The following is a 22,178-nucleotide window of genomic DNA, read 5'->3' on the forward strand; positions in this document are numbered from 1 at the left end:
ATAAGTATGTTGATGGAACACAATAGTGATTTGGCGAAGACACAATGACGAAGACGCGATACTACGATTAAACGATGGTACGATGCAGCAAAACTAAGACAGCACGATGACGATAATGCAGTAAATTGCTTAGCGTTAATGCCACGGTGCTTTTGCTCCACCATTATCACGCTATCATTCCATCAATGTCTTTCTGTCGTATCACCACTACCGTACCATCCCACTGCCGTGACATCATTGACCAATAATTATGTCAGTGAGACGTCAAGCCCAACAAACAAAACCGTGACATCATGTGTACATAATGCGGTAGGATATCACGATGTAAGTAACGTCCTCGTATCATCGCCATCATGTCGCAAACAAAAATAAGAACAGAACGACATTGTGGATTCAACTGTTTTGGTTATGTTGTGTCTAGGTGTACTTTGTTGTGAGTTTATGCGTATGTCAGACAGAAAGGCGATGTCTTTATGGCCGTCATGATGACTCTGTAGCATTAAGTACGTGCAATGCCAAGGTTATAGTATGGATTGTACGACTGTGATAGCACGATGAAAAAGAGCCGAAATTTCATTGCATTCTTGTTCTATCACTATCGCATCAAGTACATGCAATACCACGACACTGCGATAGCACGATTGTGATCGAGTGACGGCACAAAACCGAAGGCAAAGTAATACTTCGTCTTTGTCTTGTTGCTGACGTAGCGTTGCTCAGTCGCCAACGTGCCAACAAAGTTTGCGTCATCATCATCGTGCCTTCACTGCACCACCATCGCGCCTTCGCTCCATAACCATTATCTATCGTACAGTTGTGTGATCACTATCATGTCATTGTACTGTCACAGTGTTGGAATTCGCAAGGTATGCCATTCCATATCATCATTTATGTAGCCATAAAGTAGTGATTTGAGAGCTCCTTGTCGGCCATAACTGCCGGCAGTGCCAGGCATGATACCCACAAAACATTGGTACCAAAGGAAAGTGGGTGTCCAGGGCTATATTCTGATCATTTCGCAAATATATAGCTAGCAGAGAAAGAGCTTAAATTTCGATCTTTTCGCCGTTTTTTTTTCTTTCAGAACGAATAAGAGCAGAACTTCCGTTTAGAAAGAGACTAAAACAAGAAATAACAGACAATAAAAAACAATAAACGTGTCACTTGAACATTATTTTATTTGATATCTATTCAACAAATGAAAAAATAATATAGCGACATTTCTCCGAAACAGCAAAAAAGCAATTACGTATGCTCATATGAACTATTGTTCTGTTAATTTGCATAATAAAGATCAAACATGTAAATAACAGGTATCTTTGAATTGCAAGATGCTGATTCAAGTTTACACCAAATTATAAGTTTATAGGTGCTTTAACCAAGTAATTGTGCAAATTCTCTATTTGAACGCCTGCTTAGTCTGTTTTGTTTTTTCAACAGTAGATGTATTATTGAACTTTAAGCACGCACAGACAGATGATAAGCGAAATGTTATAGTTTTTTGTATTATATATACTGATGTAAGCTTTTGTTAAATCATGAATCAACAAGCAAGCATAAACAATACAAACATATACGTGTGCGTTATGAAAGAAATTAGGAATTTCTCCGTCTGGTGCAAGTGCATTCAGTGCAGCTCGAAACTTCTGTTATGCACGAGTTTCTTGTCATAAGAATAACACAAATACATGTACTTACGAACAATTTACAAAAGGCATTACTGTCTTGGTAGCCGGAGACACCAATACAATAACACATGGTCAAGCTGCTGGACATGACAGCTTTGCAAAGCAACGACAAAAAAAAAAAACAAAAAAAAAACACTTTTCGAACAAGGCCAACAAACATTACATACTAAGCCGATATTGAACCAATATGCTTTTTAAAGGTGGTTAATCAGATTTTGGCCATGTAACGGATTTGTTCGAAACTTTAGCATCTGATCATTTACACTCATTTATGTTCACTTAACACTTAATACAAATTAGATTTTCACTGGAGGTATTTTTAAAATTTCATTTTCCTATCCTGGTTGCCCAACCAAGATAGAGTTATTTTATCATAAGTATAAATTTGATAAACATACTTTGCCTAAGGAAATGTATAAATATTAGACATATTGTAATATATTTGTAAAATATTTGCATTAAAAGTTATGTATTTAGATGGAATTCATTAGAAACGCAAGTTTGAAAAATTATTATTACCTCCCTTTGCCTATCTTGGTTGCGCAACCAAGATAGATTGGAAATAAATGAATTCAGAAGCTACAAACAGCTTTAAAACTTGCATTTTGGTTCAGATTGTTCAATAGTTGATATGTCTATCAAATGCAAATGTAAAACTAGACATAGTATCGAAATAAAAAGAAATACCCAGCTTTTTAAATACTTTCATATTAAAGGGGAGTAATTACAAAATTTTATAAAAATAATAAAATATACATTTCAAATAGGAATCTAACTCTATGTAATCGGTCTTTTTGTTCCTTAAATAATTCTCTGCCAGAATATACAAAAAGTAAAAAATGTCATTAAATGTTGTTTAAATGTGATTGACCACCTTTAATATCGGCCCGACATCACTTTTTGACGATAAATCCGTCCTATATCATTTCTGATTGATATCGTTTCGCCATTGATGTTTGATATTGGATGAATGTCGGACAAGTATCATAAACTTGCCGACATTGGTCCAATATACCAGTGCTTGCTGCGAGGGTATCATTTCGTTTGATCGAAAATATTAGCAATCGAAGCTGACAGCGGCCCAGTGTTCCAGTGGTATGACACCGGTCTAGAAACCGGTGTCAGTTATTTAGATGAGACTTAAAATAAACGAGGGGGTGTTCCTGGGATTTGAACATCATCTGTATCTTGATCGATGGTCCAAAAACTTTTAAAGATGGGCGTGATTCTGCTGAAGGGTACCAGATGTTGACAAAAAAGTAATATAACTACACACATAGCAAAAAGGGTTATTCCTCTCTCTCTCTCTCTCTCTCTCTCTCTCTCTGCAGTGTCACCGACATCCTCGTAAACTTGTCACACAATAACAGTTGATTATATCTATCACATGTGCACAGACCAGTATCACAGTTTTAAGGTAAAAAGAAACATATTCCTAAATCTACGTTATATAGATGCTCTGCCGTGAGTCGTAGCGTACGACTCTAACAAATGTCTTATGGCCAGTTCCATTTTCGACAATTTCTTGAGCATATTGCCTATTTCTCTAGAGAACACGTTATGTGGACCATCTGGTGAGAACGAACGTTTTGGTTGAAATGTGTCGTCTGCAGCATCGTGATCAGGTGACCCACCAGCGTTCATTGCCTTAGTTATCTCCTCGTGCAGACGGTTCACGCGGATTTTGAGCGGGAGCATGTCATTTTCCATTTTGTTTAATATGCTGGTTCGGTCGATAATCAGTCTGGAAAAAGACAACATGTAATTAAACCAGTCCGCCAAAAAATCTTAGAGGGATATTTATTTATATATGTCGAATTATTGTCTGACAGTTTGCCGATTTTGTCGTCTGCATCATTCAATAATTATCTTCTAGATTATATATCTGGCTATCCATAAATCTTATATCTGTCAGACAAAGCCGTAATCAAATCATTTATAAATGTCAAGATATCTGAAACAATTCGGTGCATTCTGCTTCGTAAGTTTCTATTGTAAAATCCCAGACACAATTTGCAATCATGTTTTGTAAAAATAAACCGGAATTTCCTGCGAGAATGTAAATGAAGATATACGACTCGCACATTTAAAGAATAATCTTGTATACATTTTCTGCGTCCATAAATAACATAAAATCACATTTCGTACAAGACTGATCTCCGAAAAGAAAATGTTAGATTGAAGTTATTTTAGCGAATCTATGAATGACTTGCGGAAAAAAATGCTATACAAGTCATGGACGTTCTTTTTATAAGTTAAGCCTCTAAAATGACAGTTAAAAGTAAAAAAAAAAAAACAAAGATCTACTTCTAAAGAGTTGTTGAAATTTGAGCAGGAAATACGAGTATGAAATAGACATGAAACTGGAGTTATTGATATTCTTATTATAAGACAGGACTATAAGCCTGTTCGCATGTAGGCAACAGTGGCGAAAAGAATATCTCTTTGAAACAAAATGGTCATAATAGTCTCAGACTCATCAGCATCATTAAATGACACAACGAACATTTTTCCGAAGGCGTAACTTCTTATCTTCTATACATGAAGCAATTCGGAAAATTTGATTATCTGAAAATATGGTGAGCACACAGTCGTCTTATTTAGGGTGTCCCAAAAAACATATCATGGCATGAAAGACACATGTCGCAACCACCGCTAAATGTCGCGCAAAATCGTCTGCCGCTAAATGTCGCACCTTTAACGTTAAATGTCGCAAAAATTTGCCTACCGTTATAATTATGTCGCAACACCACGCTAAATGTCGCACAGCAAAATAAGGTAAGTTAAACAGTCTTTACAACTTAGAGATAAGACAGGGTAATGCATGCTTGATTTGGGAAGGGTTGAATTGACCTTTCACTCTAATCTGCACGTTTGCATTTCAGTAGTTCCGCATCATACATACGTTATATATTTCATATCTAAAGGTTTGAGCACTAACGTGGTACTCGCCACAGTACTAGATTTATTTCAAGTCTGAACTATATAATTCTATGGAGTCCTGTTTAGCTCATGAGACATTAAGCTCGCGCTCCGTATTGTCGCGCAAAGAAACTCAATCAAAGAAATATATAAATATGTTCCCCAGACCAAACACTTATAACGGTCTTACTGTTGGAAGTGGGTCACCATGGTTCCTATTTGTTTCAATTTATCAAGAAAATCCATTTGTTCTTGTCTGTCGGCCTCCGGCAGCTCGTCGGCGGATCCGTCCGACTTGTCCCCGGCGTCTTGTCGTCGCTCGAACTCCGGCATGGAGATTGAAATGTCTTGTATCTGAACGGAGATGACTTGGTCGTGGAGTTTTGCAATCTCACTTTGAAGTTCTTCCAAACATTGTCTATAATTATTCACTTCCCGGTCTTTCCTTTTGACTGAACTGAAAGCCAAGATGTTGACATAAATACTCATAGTTCACGTCTAAAATTCCGAAAACCTGTTTTATTACAGTTGTTTTAGTAACGATTGAAGGATAAACAATGTAAAAGTTTTAATAGATACCAGACTATAAACATATCTATGTGGCAATACTGAAATTAATTTCGCCTTGAAATGAACAACTGAAAAAATTCTGGCGTTTATTTTCTGTCGTAATATTTTTTTCTATTAATCCTGACGATATAAAAATAGTATTTGCGTCTCTGTGAAGTTAGCAGAATAGCAGAATAGCAGAAAACTCCAGCAGAACAGCAGAATAACTCCAGCAGAATAGCAGAATAGCAGCATAACTCCAGCAGAACAGCAGAACAGCAGAATAGCAGCATAACTCCAGCAGAACAGCAGAATAACTCCAGCAGAATAGCAGCATAACTCCAGCAGAAAAGCAGAATAAATCCAGCAGAAACTCCAGCAGAATAAATCCAACAAAATAGCAGAATAACTCCAGCAGAATAGCAGAATAACTCCCAGCAGAATAACTCCAGCAGAATAACTCCCAGCAGAATAACTCCAGCAGAATAACTCCAGCAGAATAGCAGAATAACTCCAGCAGAATAGCAGAATAACTCCAGCAGAATAAATCCAACAGAATAGCAGAATATCCCCAGCAGAACAGCAGAAATACAGAACAACTCCAGCAGAATAGCAGAACAACTCCAGCAGAATAGCAGAACAGCAGAACAACTCTAGCAGAATAGAAGAATAGCAGAATAGCTGAACAACTCCAGCAGAAAAGCAGAATAGCAGAACAATATAAAAAAGACAAAAAGGCTAAATGATGTTCATATTTAAATTCGCATCTGCATGACAATTAACATTAGCCTTAGATTATTTTTGCAATAGTAATTTATTTAAAATAAAAACAAAAAATGTCCAAAAAATAGATGTTCACTACTTAAAGATTTTTTTTAAAAGTTTTGAAATTTGAATGGCGTTTTATGACAATACAGTATTGTGAATACAACCTTCTCTTTTATATAAAAATCACCGCCACAAAGGTATTTATAAGATTTTTCATATTTCAGTGAATGATCATCTAATTTAAGAAGTAAGACTCTGAAAATTTTATAAGACAAGTCATATGAGCGGAAAATGGCAATTTATATAAAGTACATGTTGCTGCTTTGGTAAGGCCATTCTGCTAATTTGCTGGAGTTGTTTGGCTATTCTGCTAGTTAATCTGCTATTCTGCTATTTTGCTGGAGTTGTTCTGCTATTCTGCTGGAGTTATTCTGCTGGAATTGTTCGGCTATTCTGCTATTCCGCTGGAGTTATTCTGCTATTCTGCTATTTTACTGGAGTTGTTCTGCTATTCTGCTATTCTGCTATTTTGCTGGAGTTGTTCTGCTATTCTGCTATTCTGCTGGAGTTGTTTTGCTATTCTGCTGGAGTTATTCTGGTATTCTGTTATTTTGCTGGAGTTGTTCTGCTATTCTGCTATTCTGCTGGAGTTATTCTGCTATTCTACTATTCTGCTGGAGTTGCTCTGCTATTCTGCTGGAGTTGTTCTGCTTTTCTGCTGGCGTTACTCTACTATTCTGTTAGAGCTATTCTGCTGGAATTATTCTGCTATTCTGCCAGAGTTACTCTGCTATTCTGCAATTCTGCTGGAGTTATTCTGCTATTCTGCTAACTTCACACAAACTGTATGTTTTTCGCAATGATGTCATTTAATTAGGATTCAATTCTTTTACTTGGAGGGATACTGAAATTTGTTTCGACATATTTTACCACATACGCCGTTGAATGGTAAAAACATCGTTGCCAAACATTCGAAGCAACCTACCTAGAAGTGTCTGCGTAATTTTTCAATTTTGTATTAATATTTTCTTTCGTTTTCTGCAATTTTGTTTTACAGCTATGAACGATCATCTGTGTGTCTGTCTCGTGTGCCATCGTCGTAAATTCATGGTTATCGTCGTCGTCGGCAAATCCCCGACAGAACTTGAAAATTTCACGTTCAAGTTCTTTAAAACTTCTTCTCCAACTAGACATGTCGTCAGCTTGCCTAAAAAATACAAGTTATATTTTAAGAACGATCTGATCAGTGAAAACAGGAATATAGATATGAGCTATCTTTAAAATGTCAAGAGAGATCGTTTTAATTTAAGAGCCGTCTGTATAATTTAAAGAGATAAATAAAGTCCTAACATTAAGTGTTTTGATATGATGCACAACGCCAAAATTGCCCATACAAATGAATCTGCCTTAGCGGCGAGCTGTAATACAAAAACACTTTCCTTAAGCAGCCAATCAGCTAAGTCCATTTCAAATTCATTTTTGTTCTGCTTTCCACACGACATAAGCAACCACCTGCCTTAAGAGGTCACAATGTATTGCTCACAAGGGCTTTTTAAAGAACATTGCTCCCTCTACTTGTTGCCTTTAAATTCTCTTAAACCCTAATTAAAACAGATACGAAATAAGTTGACGCAAGCAACTTCCGGTCAAACCAAACATTACCTTGAATAATCTTGAGACTTTGTTTTTAAAATTTGCACACCGCCAGCCACGCTAGTTAGCATGTTCAACAGATCTTTCGTCGGCAAAATTTCAGCATCGTCGGAATTCCTGTGTGTAGCAGGGGTATCGTGGTAATGTCCGAGAACCATATAATGTAAGTTGTTAATTGACGACATAAGACTTTCCACGTCAGATCGGATGTGTGATCGGACCTCTTCTTTATCGCGCAGTAATCTGCAAAAGTACCATACATAAATCTTTACTACCTCCAAAGACAGGAGAGCAGCATGAATCATATTAATATAATTTTACGTACGATTTCAATATTACTGATACAACAAAGCCAAACAATCTATTGACTAACATATATTAATAACCAGAACAATTAGCTGCTAAAAACCCATGGTTCGACAATGTTCATCACCGATTTCAAGCAAATAACAGCCTGTTTGGCACATCATTATAAAAAGACGTGTCTCTAGGTATACATGACATATATGTCTTTTTTTGCGAAATTTTGAAACTACTTTTTTTTTCAATATCATATTTTAATGACAGTAAAACTTACATTGCAAGATTTTTCTTCATTCCACTTTCTAATTCAATTATCTTCTCTTCCATATCTTTCTTTTCTGTTCTATATCTATTGGAATAAAATATATGTTTACATCATACTTGAAATATAAAGGTTAAATCATATCATGATAATTTCCCTGTTTATCAAGAAAAAATCCACTGGTGCGGAATTACGCTGGAGCTAGACAGAACATGAACTGTACAGACTGGGTAATACTGACAAAAATGAAAATAAAATTAAAGATAACAAAGTTCGTATGCATTTTGTGTCATAAACTGTTAAAATCATGATAATGTACACATTTTCAGAACAAACATCTATTACTATTCTACGTGTGGTATCTAGACCTGCTCCACGTTACGTCATAACAGTTTGAAGACCTTACAGAGGATGTATTGGAGCAGCTCTTTAATGACATATAATGTTTTGCGTTTTTTCGCAATCCATAATGCGGCCTAAAAGGGACATAAGCCACGAAACCAATTTTCCATTCTCAGTACTACCTAAGCGTTTAACTCACAAATTAATTGTTTATATCTGATGACTTAAAAAAGGAACCTACCTTTCTTCAATACGTTCGACTTGTTTACCTTTGGCCTTAGTAAGGATCGGTTGAACACCTTTAATTCTGAAAATATAAAAGCCAAAATTATATCCTTTATTCAGATTTATTTAAGACAGTAAATTTATACCTTTCCAAATTTATAAAATGCTATTGTTGTATATCAGAGTTGGATAATAACGCACAAGTGTCAATGCTACATCTCTTTAGAGGATGCCGCGGCCAAGTGGCAAAGATTGCATACTTCGAAATTCTTGTTCGCAACGCTCGTGGGAACGTGTTGTTTTATATAATGTATGTAATGTTGCCATCTGCTCGCATAGATAGTAAGGCATTTGTCACGTTATGTAAAGATTGTGGCAAACACCAACTAAAATTTATAAATTAAAGAAGCAGACGCCACACCATAGTTTGGTGTCTTGGTCTTCAAGTAATACAAACGGTTCACAAATGGTCCAGATTTGCTAGAAGACAGCGAAGGTCGAGGGAAAAAACAAACAATCCGTGATTCGACGTTAACGTCAATCTATGACGCCTTGGATAAAGACCAAATACTCACGGTGCGCACCCTGTCTGATATGCTTGGCATACAAGTTCATACTTTCAGTATTCTAACCAAACAACTTAATATGTCTTAGGTATTGTTAATCAAAGTTAATAAAAAAAAATGAAAGCATCTCGTTGAAGTCGCGACGTCGTTAACGTCATTGAAATATGACCACCTTGAGCCAGGTTTGTGTAAGTGACTGTTTTCGCGGAGGCATAACTTCTAACTATTTTATGGAAATCACGTCAAATATGGCGTGAACATAGTGAAAAGATTGTGAATCATGCTTTGCTCCAATAAAGTATATAAAATGTAGAGACAAAGTCTACGTTATTTTTGAAAAGCCCCCGTATAATGCCCTAGAAATTCAATGGTGCAATGTCTATGGCATCAATGTCTCGGGCACAACATATCTGAGAAGACAAATTTCAGTTTCAAACATTTAAAATAACTGCGTAGATACCTTTCATTTTCCCGACGAAGTTCTGAAGAATTTTTGTTCAGCCTCTTTATCTCTTCCAGTAATCTGTAAATTTTTAAATGAAGTACAAAACCATAACCTATTATTCCACGATCCTTTATCTTCATACATTTCTAATTTTTATTATTACTAGTATTTATTATCATGTATTATTATCTAATTTACGGTTAATTCGTGGCTGCCTTTTTTTAAACTTACATTCATATTACCACAATGAAATACCAAGCAAGACTTAAACTTTTGTTTCCAACAAAAGTAATAGCCAACTGGACGGACAGTGTTGCTCAACAATAATGCAGCTGTATCTCGAAATGTTTTCTATAAAAACCTACATCTATGCATCTAGTGATATATGTAGTGAATCTAATGATATGACAAACACTTGATATACTACCAACCTCATCTGCTCCCTCTGTTGTTGAACCTTCTGTCTTTGGAATTCTTTTTCAAAGTTTCTAAGTTTTAATACAATATCATGAAACGTTTCGTCCGGCTGCATTTGTGACAAAGTCAAAATATTCACATTTTCCTTTTGTATAGTTCCTTCTTTGTGCGTAATGTCAGCCACCATAGTGGTTTCTTGCTCTTTCGCACTGAGCTGTAAATGTCTGTATAGTTTTCCTATAGCTGTATTTAGCATTCTCATATCGTCTGTGGAGGGTCCTTGAGCGTGTTTGTGTCTGGAACAAGCAAAACAAAGGGCCCTTTAAGGTAAACAAACACTAAACAGCCATCTAACGGAATGGCCGCAGCATAATGCAGGATTCAAATAGAACTTCATTTCAGTTCGTTCTGTAGAAGGTTATAACACACTAAATAGTTGTTGTTCTTTATTTTATATAAAATTGACCTAATTCCAATGACCGCAGCAAACATCAGGACCCATTTTAAATGTCGGTAACCTACATTTTCTTGAAGAATATTGTCAGTACTAAATAAAAATCAAAAGAAAAGTGGGGGTCATGTTTGATGCAAGAAAAATAATTTCAGTCAAACACACAAACTGCAAAATCAGCTAAAAATGAGACCCCAAATTATACTGGTGGTGTATCATCTAAGTTTCCATGAAAATTTTTGAAATATTGTTATTTCATTATGAAAATGCTACCTACATGTCAAGCATAGATCTGTCATGTGATTTTAGCAAAAAAAAAATAAGGAAAATAGCTCTACAGAGCAAAAAAACTGAGGACTATTTGTATCCGCCATTATGCGACTACCATTTTTTTCGCGCCATTTTTTCTTTTTAGTGTCTGTATGCCAGAACATGTCTTCTAAATTTTCCAAATAAATTGTGTCATTTTACTGAAATCACATTACAGGTCTATGTTTGACATTTACAGGTCACGTTTTCATAATGAAATAAAAGCACTTCAGATTTATCCTGGAAATTAGGTCATGCGCCGCTACATTTTGGGGTCATATTAGTAGTGCTTTTGTATGACACCCACCAGATTTCTTACGATATTTATATCAAATAAAAGGTCTAAAAGGAAAATATAGGTTTGAGACATCTAAAAGGGGTTTAGTGTGTCTTGCAGCCCACTGGATTTTGTAAATTTTATACAGAATGCGAATATTCGCCAATAACACTCATTTCTAACATACTTCCCGGAAGTAACTGAGAGATCGAACATGTGTTTGGTAGGGGAAGCGGACAGGTAATTACTTTGCACGAAATGCCAGCTTTGCCCATTCACTTGATTGTTTTGTCTCTAGGAATATTTGGAAGTTTGGCTGATATATTTTATCGCCTGTTTCAAAAAGTACAGTACATGTAAACAATGTGCCGAAAATGTCACATTAAAAATGTTTTCATATCACCCCACGCGTTTGATAATACTAGGACATCATGAACAACTAATATCAGCATGTTTGAAAATAATCATCTTCAATGAAAAGCCAGTTATGGAAAGATTCTCATAATATTTACCTTTTCCGTTAATTTACCGCCCTTTCTATATAAAGGAAACACGAGGGAAATTGGCAAGCCGTCTATTCAACGTATATATGTTTAAAAACGTTCATTCTAAAATATTTCGCACCATTTAAAATTCTTTTCATCATTTTCCTATTGATGGTTTGTACTTTTCAGTGGCGTGTAGAGTATATCAAAATATTTATTGAATTATCTTTTCCGGTACATTTAATGCAGTCAACTAATAGCGGTCTATTTATTCTTAAAGACGGCATGTTTATGACACATGAAAGAAAGAAATATTCTATATACCGGTAGGCCAATAAAAGATTCCCTTTTTTGTATCTGAATGAAAAAATACTTTTAAATATATAATATGTACTTTAACCACGGCCATTGTATAACACGTCAAATATAAATCATATAAATTTTAAATTTAACTGAGGTTAATGCGGGATTTGACATCTACACCTCAATCAACCTCTTGACAATTTCTTTACAAACGGAGCTAATTTATCCAAAAAAAAAAAAAAAAAAAAAAAAAAACAAAAAAAAAAAAAAAAACTGCACTTCAAAATAAACCATAGGATAGTTGCTAGATTATCTCTCGTCTAAAAAAATATATTGTTCATCTAAAGATTTTATTTTTTTAGACGATAATGGTTGCTGACAGCAAAATAGTGGGAAAAATCTCTATTACTTACGAACTTGACGCCCCTGAAGCAGCGGACTGGTCATTGTCGTTCTTAGGGGCAATATAGAAGGTGCGGTCCTTGGCCGGGTGGCTTATACCAGGCAAGGTGTGCCGTTGTAACTGTGTGTTTTCAGAACCATGTAATAACTGAAATATACAATAACAAAGGGTAATGATACTTCAAAGTTTCCTTTGAGATCACGTATGTATTTTCTTCTTTAAGAAATGTCTAAAAGACGTTTTTTTCAAGAAAGATTAATTTTGGAGACGTTTCAGCTTTAGTTTTAAATGATTTCTAAACACCAGTGTAAAGATAAAGGAAAAGTTCCTAAAAGCCGCATATAATGAAGCTACAAAGCTCTTGTACGACCAACTATGTACAATCCTTTTAGTACCCAAGTGCCAAGGAAAGGAGCTACTAGTTTCAGTTTTCACGTCTTTTGTACCCTATGACCTCCCGCATTCAAGGCTGAAACTCTACTATTGGGCTACCGAGGCAGTATATATCCAGGACTAAGTGCGAAACTATTGTAACTGTATATAGATAAAGAACAAGATATAATAGTTTCGCGCTCAGCCCACAATATTTTATATTATTATATGACTCTTTATATAGATAGTCTGTCCAATAGTCTATATGACCGTTTTGTGTTGATTCGCCGTAAAACCTAACTCACACACTCACTCACTGTCCAATAGTTTGTGATACTGAAAGGTCCTTACTGGAACGACAAGCCATTCAATAAGTGTTTTATTACACGACAGAAATAACTGTATAAAGACTGTACAAAACTATGTTGAACTATAGACTGGCCTAAACTAACGGTTTCGTGTCTTATATATATATATATATATATATATATATATATATGTTCCCGATTAATATTTATTTATGAACATTTAATTTTGGTACATGTATATGACTACTGATGGAACCATTCAAAATATACTGTTTCTCATTCAGTATATGGCTTTGATTTGTTGTTGAAATATCATATAAAACATCACAAAGAACTTGCATCAAATAACTCTTGTTCTAGCAGGGTACGGGGCAGAAAAAAATCTATAATTTATATCCGCAAAACTTCTGTTTGTAAATCCAAGAAGCATAATCTAGGACAATATCCCAAGATTGTACTATATTACGTGAGTTTCAAAATGCGGCCTTTTTCCAGAGAACTGAGGTGTTAATTACTGAAATCATTAACTACAATAACAAGGAAAAAGTTCCGCTTTATTTAAAAAAATAGATATAATGTACAATTTATGCATATTTAACTTTTAATAATAAACCCCTCCTACCATATAAAACAGTATGTCGGTCTTTTGGAGACTTTAACAATATCGCCTTAACAAGGATCACTGTCTATTTCAAAGGTCATAACTGAATATTGAAATCAATAGGTTTTAGTCAATGATAGGTCATTCACCCCAAATAAAATAGTTGATTTACTGTCTTAATGAAAGACAATAACTCGTTCTTCGGCACGTCGCACGCCCTTTTAAACAAAAGGTAAATGAGAAACAAATTGTGAGTTTTTTTGTTCAATATTTTGATCGATATTGTCTGTAAAGTGCACTGATGATATTATATGTCCAAATTAAATCCAGCAGTCACATTTTCTTTTCTTATTATTTAAATAGATATGAATGAAAAATGTAAGGAAAAAAAACTTAAAAAAGCGCCATGATATTTCTTTGATATCACTTATGCATTTTGGAAAAAAATAGACAAAGGTTGATAGTAATACGATCGTTGCAATTTTTTGTACTTTTGCTTTATAGTGCATTATTATGATTTTTTTTTCTCGTGCTGATATAAAATAATGCCTTTAAATGCGTTTTTAAAACAAGATAACAAAAGTTTAAGCGGACAAAGGCTCAGCGGTAATATAATCATTACAGATTAACTTCCCGTGTGGTAATTTACTTTTCAGACAAACTTCTATTTCAAATGGATTTTTTTTTTCTCATAAAATTGTGTCTGATACTAAGACTATTAAAAAAGTAATGCGACAGTTCGAGCACAATGAAATATCAAGATTGAAATCTATGCTGACTGCACAAATGTTCCTGACATTGAAAGCAATTATTGCGAAACAGGTTAAGAAATGTTGCTTCTCTCATGGGAAAAAATCTCCTACTGAAAGATCCCGCTGGAATTTTCTTCCACTTCGACATTACCTTATTAAAATATTCCGTACTATTTCTTGATATCTTTATTGTTAAATTAGGGCAGTATGTGATGGGGAAGGGCAGTTTTATTTGAGCTCTGCTATAACAAGAATGTATGGGAAGAATTTAAATGCGTTACTGCGAAAAATTGGTAAATATTTCGTTAAATAATTATTCTGTTGATGTACTTGTGAGAAAAAAATATTTTTTATATATTTTTTTTAAATTGAAAAATGATACACGTGATAAGGATCAGTCAAGACACACTTGGGGAATCACAGAAAAAAGTTAATAAGCTTTTTCTTTATGCATAATGCACATAGACAATACACGCCACGCTTGTTTCATGTCTGACTAAATAAAAAAAATAACATGAATAATGACACAGCCATTCTTGATTGTTATACGTGCTGTGTGTCTTTATCCTACCTCCCACAAAACTATTGTTTTACAAGGTCGTCATGTTTTTAGTTTGTTTTTATTTTACATTACTAGTATATCTAATTCTGAAATCTTACGCAAAACACTGGTGGTAGATCATGAGGCTCAGTTATGACATGTAAACATATCAAGTTATGATATAGAACACGTAGGCCCAGGTCATGTTGCTCTTTAACAAGGTAATAGTGTCTAAAAATTGGGTGGGGGAGAGGGGTGGGTGGATGGAGGAACACGTCGCATGTTGTGACGTAGCTTTTGGGGGAGAAACATCAACATCAGAAACATATCATATACCTGCTTCTTGTAGATACAAACAGAATTATATATATGACATGAGTACATGAAAATATCGTGCACATTAGAACAATAGATAAGAGACGACTTAATCTTTTTCTTTAAATCTATCCTGCTTACATAAGAAAGAAATTATTTTTGCTACATACTAGTATATGTACAAGAATGACTCAGTAGCTGTACTGAAAACTGCTTTTATATCCTTGGATGGAATTAAATTACATATCTTTATTTAAAGTGATGCGGCTAGTCTAATCCATGATATCCTAGCTTTAAGATCAGATAAATGCTTCCTAGCGAAATTTTCTTTGTACTTTGTAATGTCGCATCAACTGAGGATATCATTTTTGCTAGTAGTATTTTGAACGTTTTCAGTTGGAAACATATACAACTTTTATAACGAATTCTTACTAAAATAGCATTTAAATACTGTCGGCAGACTAATCCAATTTCCGGTAGCATTGTATCAGATTTCTATGAACATGGCTACTGGCTAGATAATACTGATTTTTTGACAGCTTAAAATTGCATTTCAGTAACACTGTTTTATAAATTCATGAGCAAAATTATGCATAATAACGAAACATTACCCCAAAGATATCATTTAAAAAATGCGTTGTGTTTGATGCCTTACATCAACATGATTCTTATACGAGTTAGTAAGAGGCTAAATGGTCCGTGATATGATAAACACTTACCCCCAGTATGTCTTTTCTTAAATGCACGAAATCGGATTTCACATTTTTGTATAGTCCTTCATGTTTAAGGGACTGTTCGAGGCGACTCAGACGAAGTTTGATTTCATACGGATCAGATTCCTGGAAAAAAAAACACAAATAAAGTGACTGAAACGAAAAAGATGCATATATTCAACCACTGCACGAATTTGAATGTATCTTGCAACTGTTTTGTCCTTGTGAACTATACCCTTATTCAATAAATACACGCAGATGCTAGATTACTAGGTCGCTAATTATTAACTGGCGGATTTCTGCTAAGCCTTTTAATTTTCTTGCAAAACTTGAACATCTTGGCAAAATACTCGGTTTATAACCTACTATTTTTTTTAGCATATCTTAATGATATACCGATCAATTTCTTTTATAGAGTTGTCATTCCTACCCTGACACCGCTCTCTAAATTCGGACAAGAAAGAATGACTATTCAGTACTTTTTAAATTCTAAAAGACGTTTCTATCAAACAACTCTACAGTGGCATCTCCAAATTACTTAGAACTAGGAACTTACTGCATCAACAGCCTCTCGCAGCTGATCAAAATGTCTCGTTGTGACCTTAGAATTGAGCGCTTTCCTTGAATTGAGTAGCGTCCCTAACTGAACGTGTAGAGTCCGTAGCTTATGCTTGTTGCTGTTGTCCATTTTCTGAAAAATACAAATACAAATAAAATAAATAAATAAAATAAACAGGTTTCCGAATAGCTTTAACTATTATATATGTATAAGAATGCTCTAAAATAGAAAGAAGTAAACAAAAACAAATGAAAGAAATGAGTTCAGAAAAGAAAAAAGGAACGAATGAAAGGGAAATAACTAGACTAGTAATAAGAAAAAAAAAGACAATAGGAATTGAACATATTTATATGTACAAATATCTTAAGATCTACATTAAAATATTTTATGTCAACTGGCGTCGCAATTTAACAAAAGAAATTGCTCTTTGTTTCATATAAAATTCAGTCAATTCAGATCCATTTTGGAATACTTTATAGACTTTCACTCAGTCATAGACCTGTTTTTCACAAGACATTCGTAAATTTAGAGAAAAAAACCCCTTTGAATTGTATGCAGTGAAACACATGTCATCTGTAGTCTGGTACCCGCAGAATAAACAACCATCTTTCGCTTTCAAGTAAAGAAGAAGAAGCATATATTTGCATGAAAAATGTCTTATTTTATATAAAATACATTTCCCCAGTGAAATAATATCCTCTTGACCTTCTGTGTTTACGCATAAATGTACTAAAATGGAAAAATAGGATCTGTCCATAAAAGTGAAGTTTTTCTCGACTACATCATAGAAGCTTTGACAGAATTACGCAGTCGCCTCCACTTGCATTAAATGTGCTCCTTGTGGAGATAATCGCAGCAGTGAGTTTAAAAATGAGCCGCGCCATGAGAAAACCAACATAGTGTATTTGCGACCAGCATGGATCCAGACCAGCCTGCGCATCCGCATGCGGATGCGCAGGCTGGACTGGATCCATGCTGGTTGCAAACGCACTATGCTGGTTTTCTCATGGTGCGGCTCAAATGTTTTATCAGCTTCCATATTCATACTTCTTATGGCATTTTATCAGAGAAGATCTCAATCCTTTTTTGTATTGTACAACAAAAATTTAGATCATACTATCCCTGTAGTATTGCAAACCGCTTCCGAAATGTGACATGTATGTATATATTTTTCTTTTTATTCACGACGAAATTGCCATGGTAACGCATTAAGCTATTATCTTTTCCGTAAATGTGTGTCATAATTCAAGATTTATGTCAAAAGTTTCGAAATTTTGAGAGTATTAGGCAGATACTTTTTTAACAAAACAAATCATATAGTATGAAGAATACACAGGTAGAAATGTTATTAACCGTGTTAGTGACGCAGTAGAATCATTTAAAATGATGACGAATTTAGCATCATACATGATAAAATATGAACTCAAATACTTTAGATTTAAAAAAAAATATTTTATAGAGAATTTGTCTGTTAAAAATCTGTCATTATGATGCCCATTTGAATCAGACATATTATTATGTGACTTCCTCTATAAATCTCCAGTCAATAGTTTGTATGTGCTATTGGCCTATTTATAGTTTAACAATAAATTTTGTTAAAAGTTAAAGTCAAAACTTCAAGAAAAAAATGTGAAAAAATGTTTCTGATGTCATGTAATAAAGCACTTATTGACCATTGCTTCTTCGGAGCCCGGGCAATAGTTTTGACCGGCAAATATGTACATACTGTTTTTGCATGTTAACCAAATTCATTAAGACATAAAATTAATGACCCATGGGTTATTAAAGGAACTGACTTACGTGCAAATCAATCGAAAATGTAACTCTTCTTCTACCAAGGGCAAGCATTGTGTATTCCAGTTATGTAATGTATCAATTTACAGAAAAGTGTAGGTCAGATAATCGTCCAGATGCATCTAAATATCTTTCACACAGGCACGATATTTCAAAAAATGACCAAATTTTAAAAGAGCATTGAGAAAATGTTCAAACACTCAAATATTTACATTTTGTAAACAAACAACTTCAGCTGTTTGTATATTGATTATATTTTTGTCATAATTGAGACAGATACCGTAAAAATATGTTTTATTGATGTAGAAACTTTGCCGACAAAGGAATGCAAATGGATGAGTAAAAACAAATTCTTAACTTTCTAAGAGCGATAATGTAAATTTTGAAGAGCTTTGAATTACACTGAATCCATAATTACAAAATGATTTAGGTTCGTTTCTTCTTTCTTAATCCGTGGAACAAAACTAAAACCTTGGACCGACATTTGGTATGTTGCACGTCTAGTATTTTCGATAAATGTCGAGCTGTTTCGTTTTTGTGGCGGGGGAAGTGGGTGGGTGGGGATGGTTCGGGATGGTGAATAAATAAATTGATTGCTTTGTCATGAAAAGCGACCAGACATTTAATGTGAATTGTTAAGACATTGTTTTTACTTATTTCAAAATATTGCATTTGAAAAATGGCCTTAAGGAAAAGAATTCTATAAGACATTCATTCTTATCCTTTCCTTAATATGATGTTAAATTGTTGTTGTGATTGTACAAATTTATATTATGTACTCTTGTGAATAAATATGCTTAAACTAACTAAATATGGCCTTTAAGGCAGTGAAATATTGAATATAATAGCTATGCGTTTTTTTTTGCAAATAGAACATACTATATTCCATTTAATACCAGTGCTTTTCAGCAATATTCAGTATTAGCGTTCGTTTTTCAGTTACATTCTATAATGAACGTTTTTTTTTTAGTTTTTATCAAATATTAATTTTTTTTTCAGTTACATTCCATTATTAATGTTTTTTCCAGTTACATTCAATTATTAGCGTTCGTTTTTCAGTTACATTCCATAATGAACGTTTTTTTTTATAGTTTTTATCAAATATTAATGAGTTTTTTTTTCAGTTATATTCCATTACTAATGCTTTTTCAGTGATGTTTAATTATCAGTGATTTTTTTTCAGTTAAAGGAGAAAAAGTACAATTTTTCTACGTACAGCTTTATTCAGTAAATGTCTTTATTGTAGCATACATGTAGGCTGAAATTTTTTATAATGGTTTCTAAAAAGACTAGTGTTAAAAGAACAGACACTTGGGGTCTGGGTACCCCCTCCTCCACCCCTGCCAACTGTAAGTCAACATATTTCAACATTTTAATACGAACTGAACATATGTGGTATCACAGAACATGTTTTATCGTTTCAGCATGTAAAATGTCAAAATATATTGACTTACAGTTGACAGGGGCGGACCCCATTTATCTGTTGTTAAAAGTGGGTAAAAACGTTTTAAATTGAATCGTTTATTGACAAACATTTACACATGTATAACGATTGATTTTTAGTCATTGTGAGAATTTGTTCGCCTTTTTTAAGTACATTTTCGTTGGATATTTTGTAAATCTATAGCGTTTGTTTGACAAGGAGATTTAAATGATGTCAAACAATATATAATCCTTAAAATTAATGACCGTGTACAAACACTTTAAAGTCCTGCGAGTTTGTGGTGTACAATCTATTGACCAAACATTGATTGACATTAGAATATTTAAAAAAAATGAGGGACTTTAAGTCTTTGTCACATATGTTTGATGATCTTGCAAAGCCTCCTTTTAAGATTGAGCATTTGTTGAATGGTGAATTGGCATGTAAACGTTACAATTAAACTTTCTAAACAACGAAATAGTTATGTCAAACTCAATTTGTACACAAATTCAAATTGTAAGTCACTAAAAAAATCTCTGAGGATGAAGATATATGAGCCGTGCCATGAGAAAACCAACATAGTGGGTGTGCGACCAGCATGGATCCAGACCAGCCTGCGCATCCGCGCAGTCTGGTCAGGTTCCATGCTGTTCGCTTTCAAAGCCTGTTGGAATTAGAGAAACTGTTAGCGAACAGCATGGATCCTGACCAGACTGCGCGGATGCGCAGGCTGGTCTGGATCCATGCTGGTCGCAAAGCCACTATGTTGGTTTTCTCATGGCGCGGCTCATATCACTAGCGCCCATTAATTCTTACCCTGCTAAATTTCTATAATGAACTTGTCCATCTTTCAATTTGAACAGTACTATTGACTGTTAAAAAGGGTTCTTACCCAAAAGATACTGACTGATTGGCGAACAGTGCAGATCTTGATCAGACTGCATGGATATGTGCAGGCTGATCATAATCTACACTGGTCGCAAAAGTAGAATCAATCGTGTTCAGCATGATAAGGGTTAAGTGTGAAATATTACTGATGTTTAAATTTGAATGAACAATACAAGCAAATTTCATTCAGCTTCAGTTACCAATTAACATTGATTTCAAATTACCATATGCCATTAAAACATTAACTCTTTTCCCCTTTAAACCTATTAATGATATTGAGAGCAAGTTAATTAAAAGCCGTATGACATATCAGAAAAATACGTTTTTCGCTCCATGGCTTTCCTATAGAATTGTATGAAAGTATATTTAAATCAATATTGGACATCAATCAGTTTTGATACCCGCTATCACTCGAACAATATTATCACTGTTATGAAAATGAAGTTTCAATGTTGGAACAATGTTATCATGTGTAACAAAATCGCCCATTGTCATGTATGGACGACATGCTAGTGACATTTGATCCTGTTATTTAACCTGGTCAACACTGGTATTCTATAGGCAATCATCTTTGACTGTCGCATACATATCTGTATTGGTACCTAAATGACAACGTTACATGAAGAAAAATTAATCAGTTAATTCAGCCTTTTGTATGGTGGCTGATTTCGGCCACGTCGTTCTGGCGTGTTGGCACGTCTGAAGAGAACGGTCACTCAGCACCCCGATGCGTCAAATGAAACGTTTGTCACTGTAGTGGAGGAGCGTGGGTGTGGGGCGCCATCGCGATAAGTCAAGTATTCACCGTTCCGGTGTGTTTGTTCCTATATATTACGTCCGTATCCTTCATCAAGAAAAATATGCAAAAGATAAAACGTTTTATGTAAGTCATTTAATTGCATAATATTAGACTTATTCTCCGCTTATCTTTCTACTGATTCCAAGCTCGTTCTAACTTTTTTTCACTTTATACTACGGCTTTCTAATTTTAATTGTCGGCTTCAAAATGAGTCATTAACATTAGCTGACACCTTTTGGCGAGGAAATACAGTGATGTCTGTTTTATTAATATCATTGTTTTTGTCAGTATGGCCGATCGATCATGATTGCCAACCGAAGGCGTTTTAGATATTAATATTGCTCTACGACAGTAACCAGGAACCTGTTTGAATTATTCATACAATTTGTAACTATTTGGCATTAGTTGTCAAGCGCGCATATGCTTATTGTGAAATTTTAACTCAATATCAATTTCCATTTAATCAAATGTTTGGTTATCTCTACGTGAAGGCTAGGTATCTATTTCCAAAGCCTAACTATTAAATTTAACATCATATTAAAACGTTTCGTCCTATTCAATCAATTTGTTTACAGTGTGTGAAAGCATGGAATGCAATGAAGTAAAATTAACCAGACAAGGTTTGATAGAGTCTTTCATAAGAGGTAATGAAATATGTAACCTACTCACGCTTCCCCTAGCACTGGCTAAAGATGAATTCTTATCAGAAATAATATTGATCATAAACGACTAGAATAATAAGATA

General features: G+C 34.5%; 1 protein-coding gene across 4 annotated transcripts in view; it reads right to left on the reverse strand.

Moving 5' to 3' along the window:
• Nucleotides 1–1,160: 1,160 nt before the first annotated feature.
• Nucleotides 1,161–22,178, reverse strand: part of LOC123557595 (uncharacterized) — a 73,286-nt gene continuing 52,268 nt past the window's right edge. For all 4 annotated transcript variants that reach the window (XM_045349156.2, XM_045349153.2, XM_045349150.2 and 1 more), the window contains exons 2-12: nucleotides 16,527–16,661; nucleotides 15,977–16,096; nucleotides 12,379–12,515; nucleotides 10,155–10,436; nucleotides 9,739–9,801; nucleotides 8,729–8,794; nucleotides 8,158–8,232; nucleotides 7,590–7,823; nucleotides 6,913–7,134; nucleotides 4,801–5,067; nucleotides 1,161–3,432 (exon numbers count right to left, since the gene is read on the reverse strand). In XM_045349156.2, the coding sequence (XP_045205091.1) occupies nucleotides 3,135–3,432; nucleotides 4,801–5,067; nucleotides 6,913–7,134; nucleotides 7,590–7,823; nucleotides 8,158–8,232; nucleotides 8,729–8,794; nucleotides 9,739–9,801; nucleotides 10,155–10,436; nucleotides 12,379–12,515; nucleotides 15,977–16,096; nucleotides 16,527–16,661 (1,899 nt within the window). In that variant the 3' untranslated portion in view covers nucleotides 1,161–3,134. The remainder of the gene's footprint in view (nucleotides 3,433–4,800; nucleotides 5,068–6,912; nucleotides 7,135–7,589; nucleotides 7,824–8,157; nucleotides 8,233–8,728; nucleotides 8,795–9,738; nucleotides 9,802–10,154; nucleotides 10,437–12,378; nucleotides 12,516–15,976; nucleotides 16,097–16,526; nucleotides 16,662–22,178) is intronic.

This window comes from Mercenaria mercenaria, chromosome 5 (genome assembly GCF_021730395.1).
Source record: "Mercenaria mercenaria strain notata chromosome 5, MADL_Memer_1, whole genome shotgun sequence".
Lineage (NCBI taxonomy): Eukaryota > Metazoa > Mollusca > Bivalvia > Venerida > Veneridae > Mercenaria > Mercenaria mercenaria.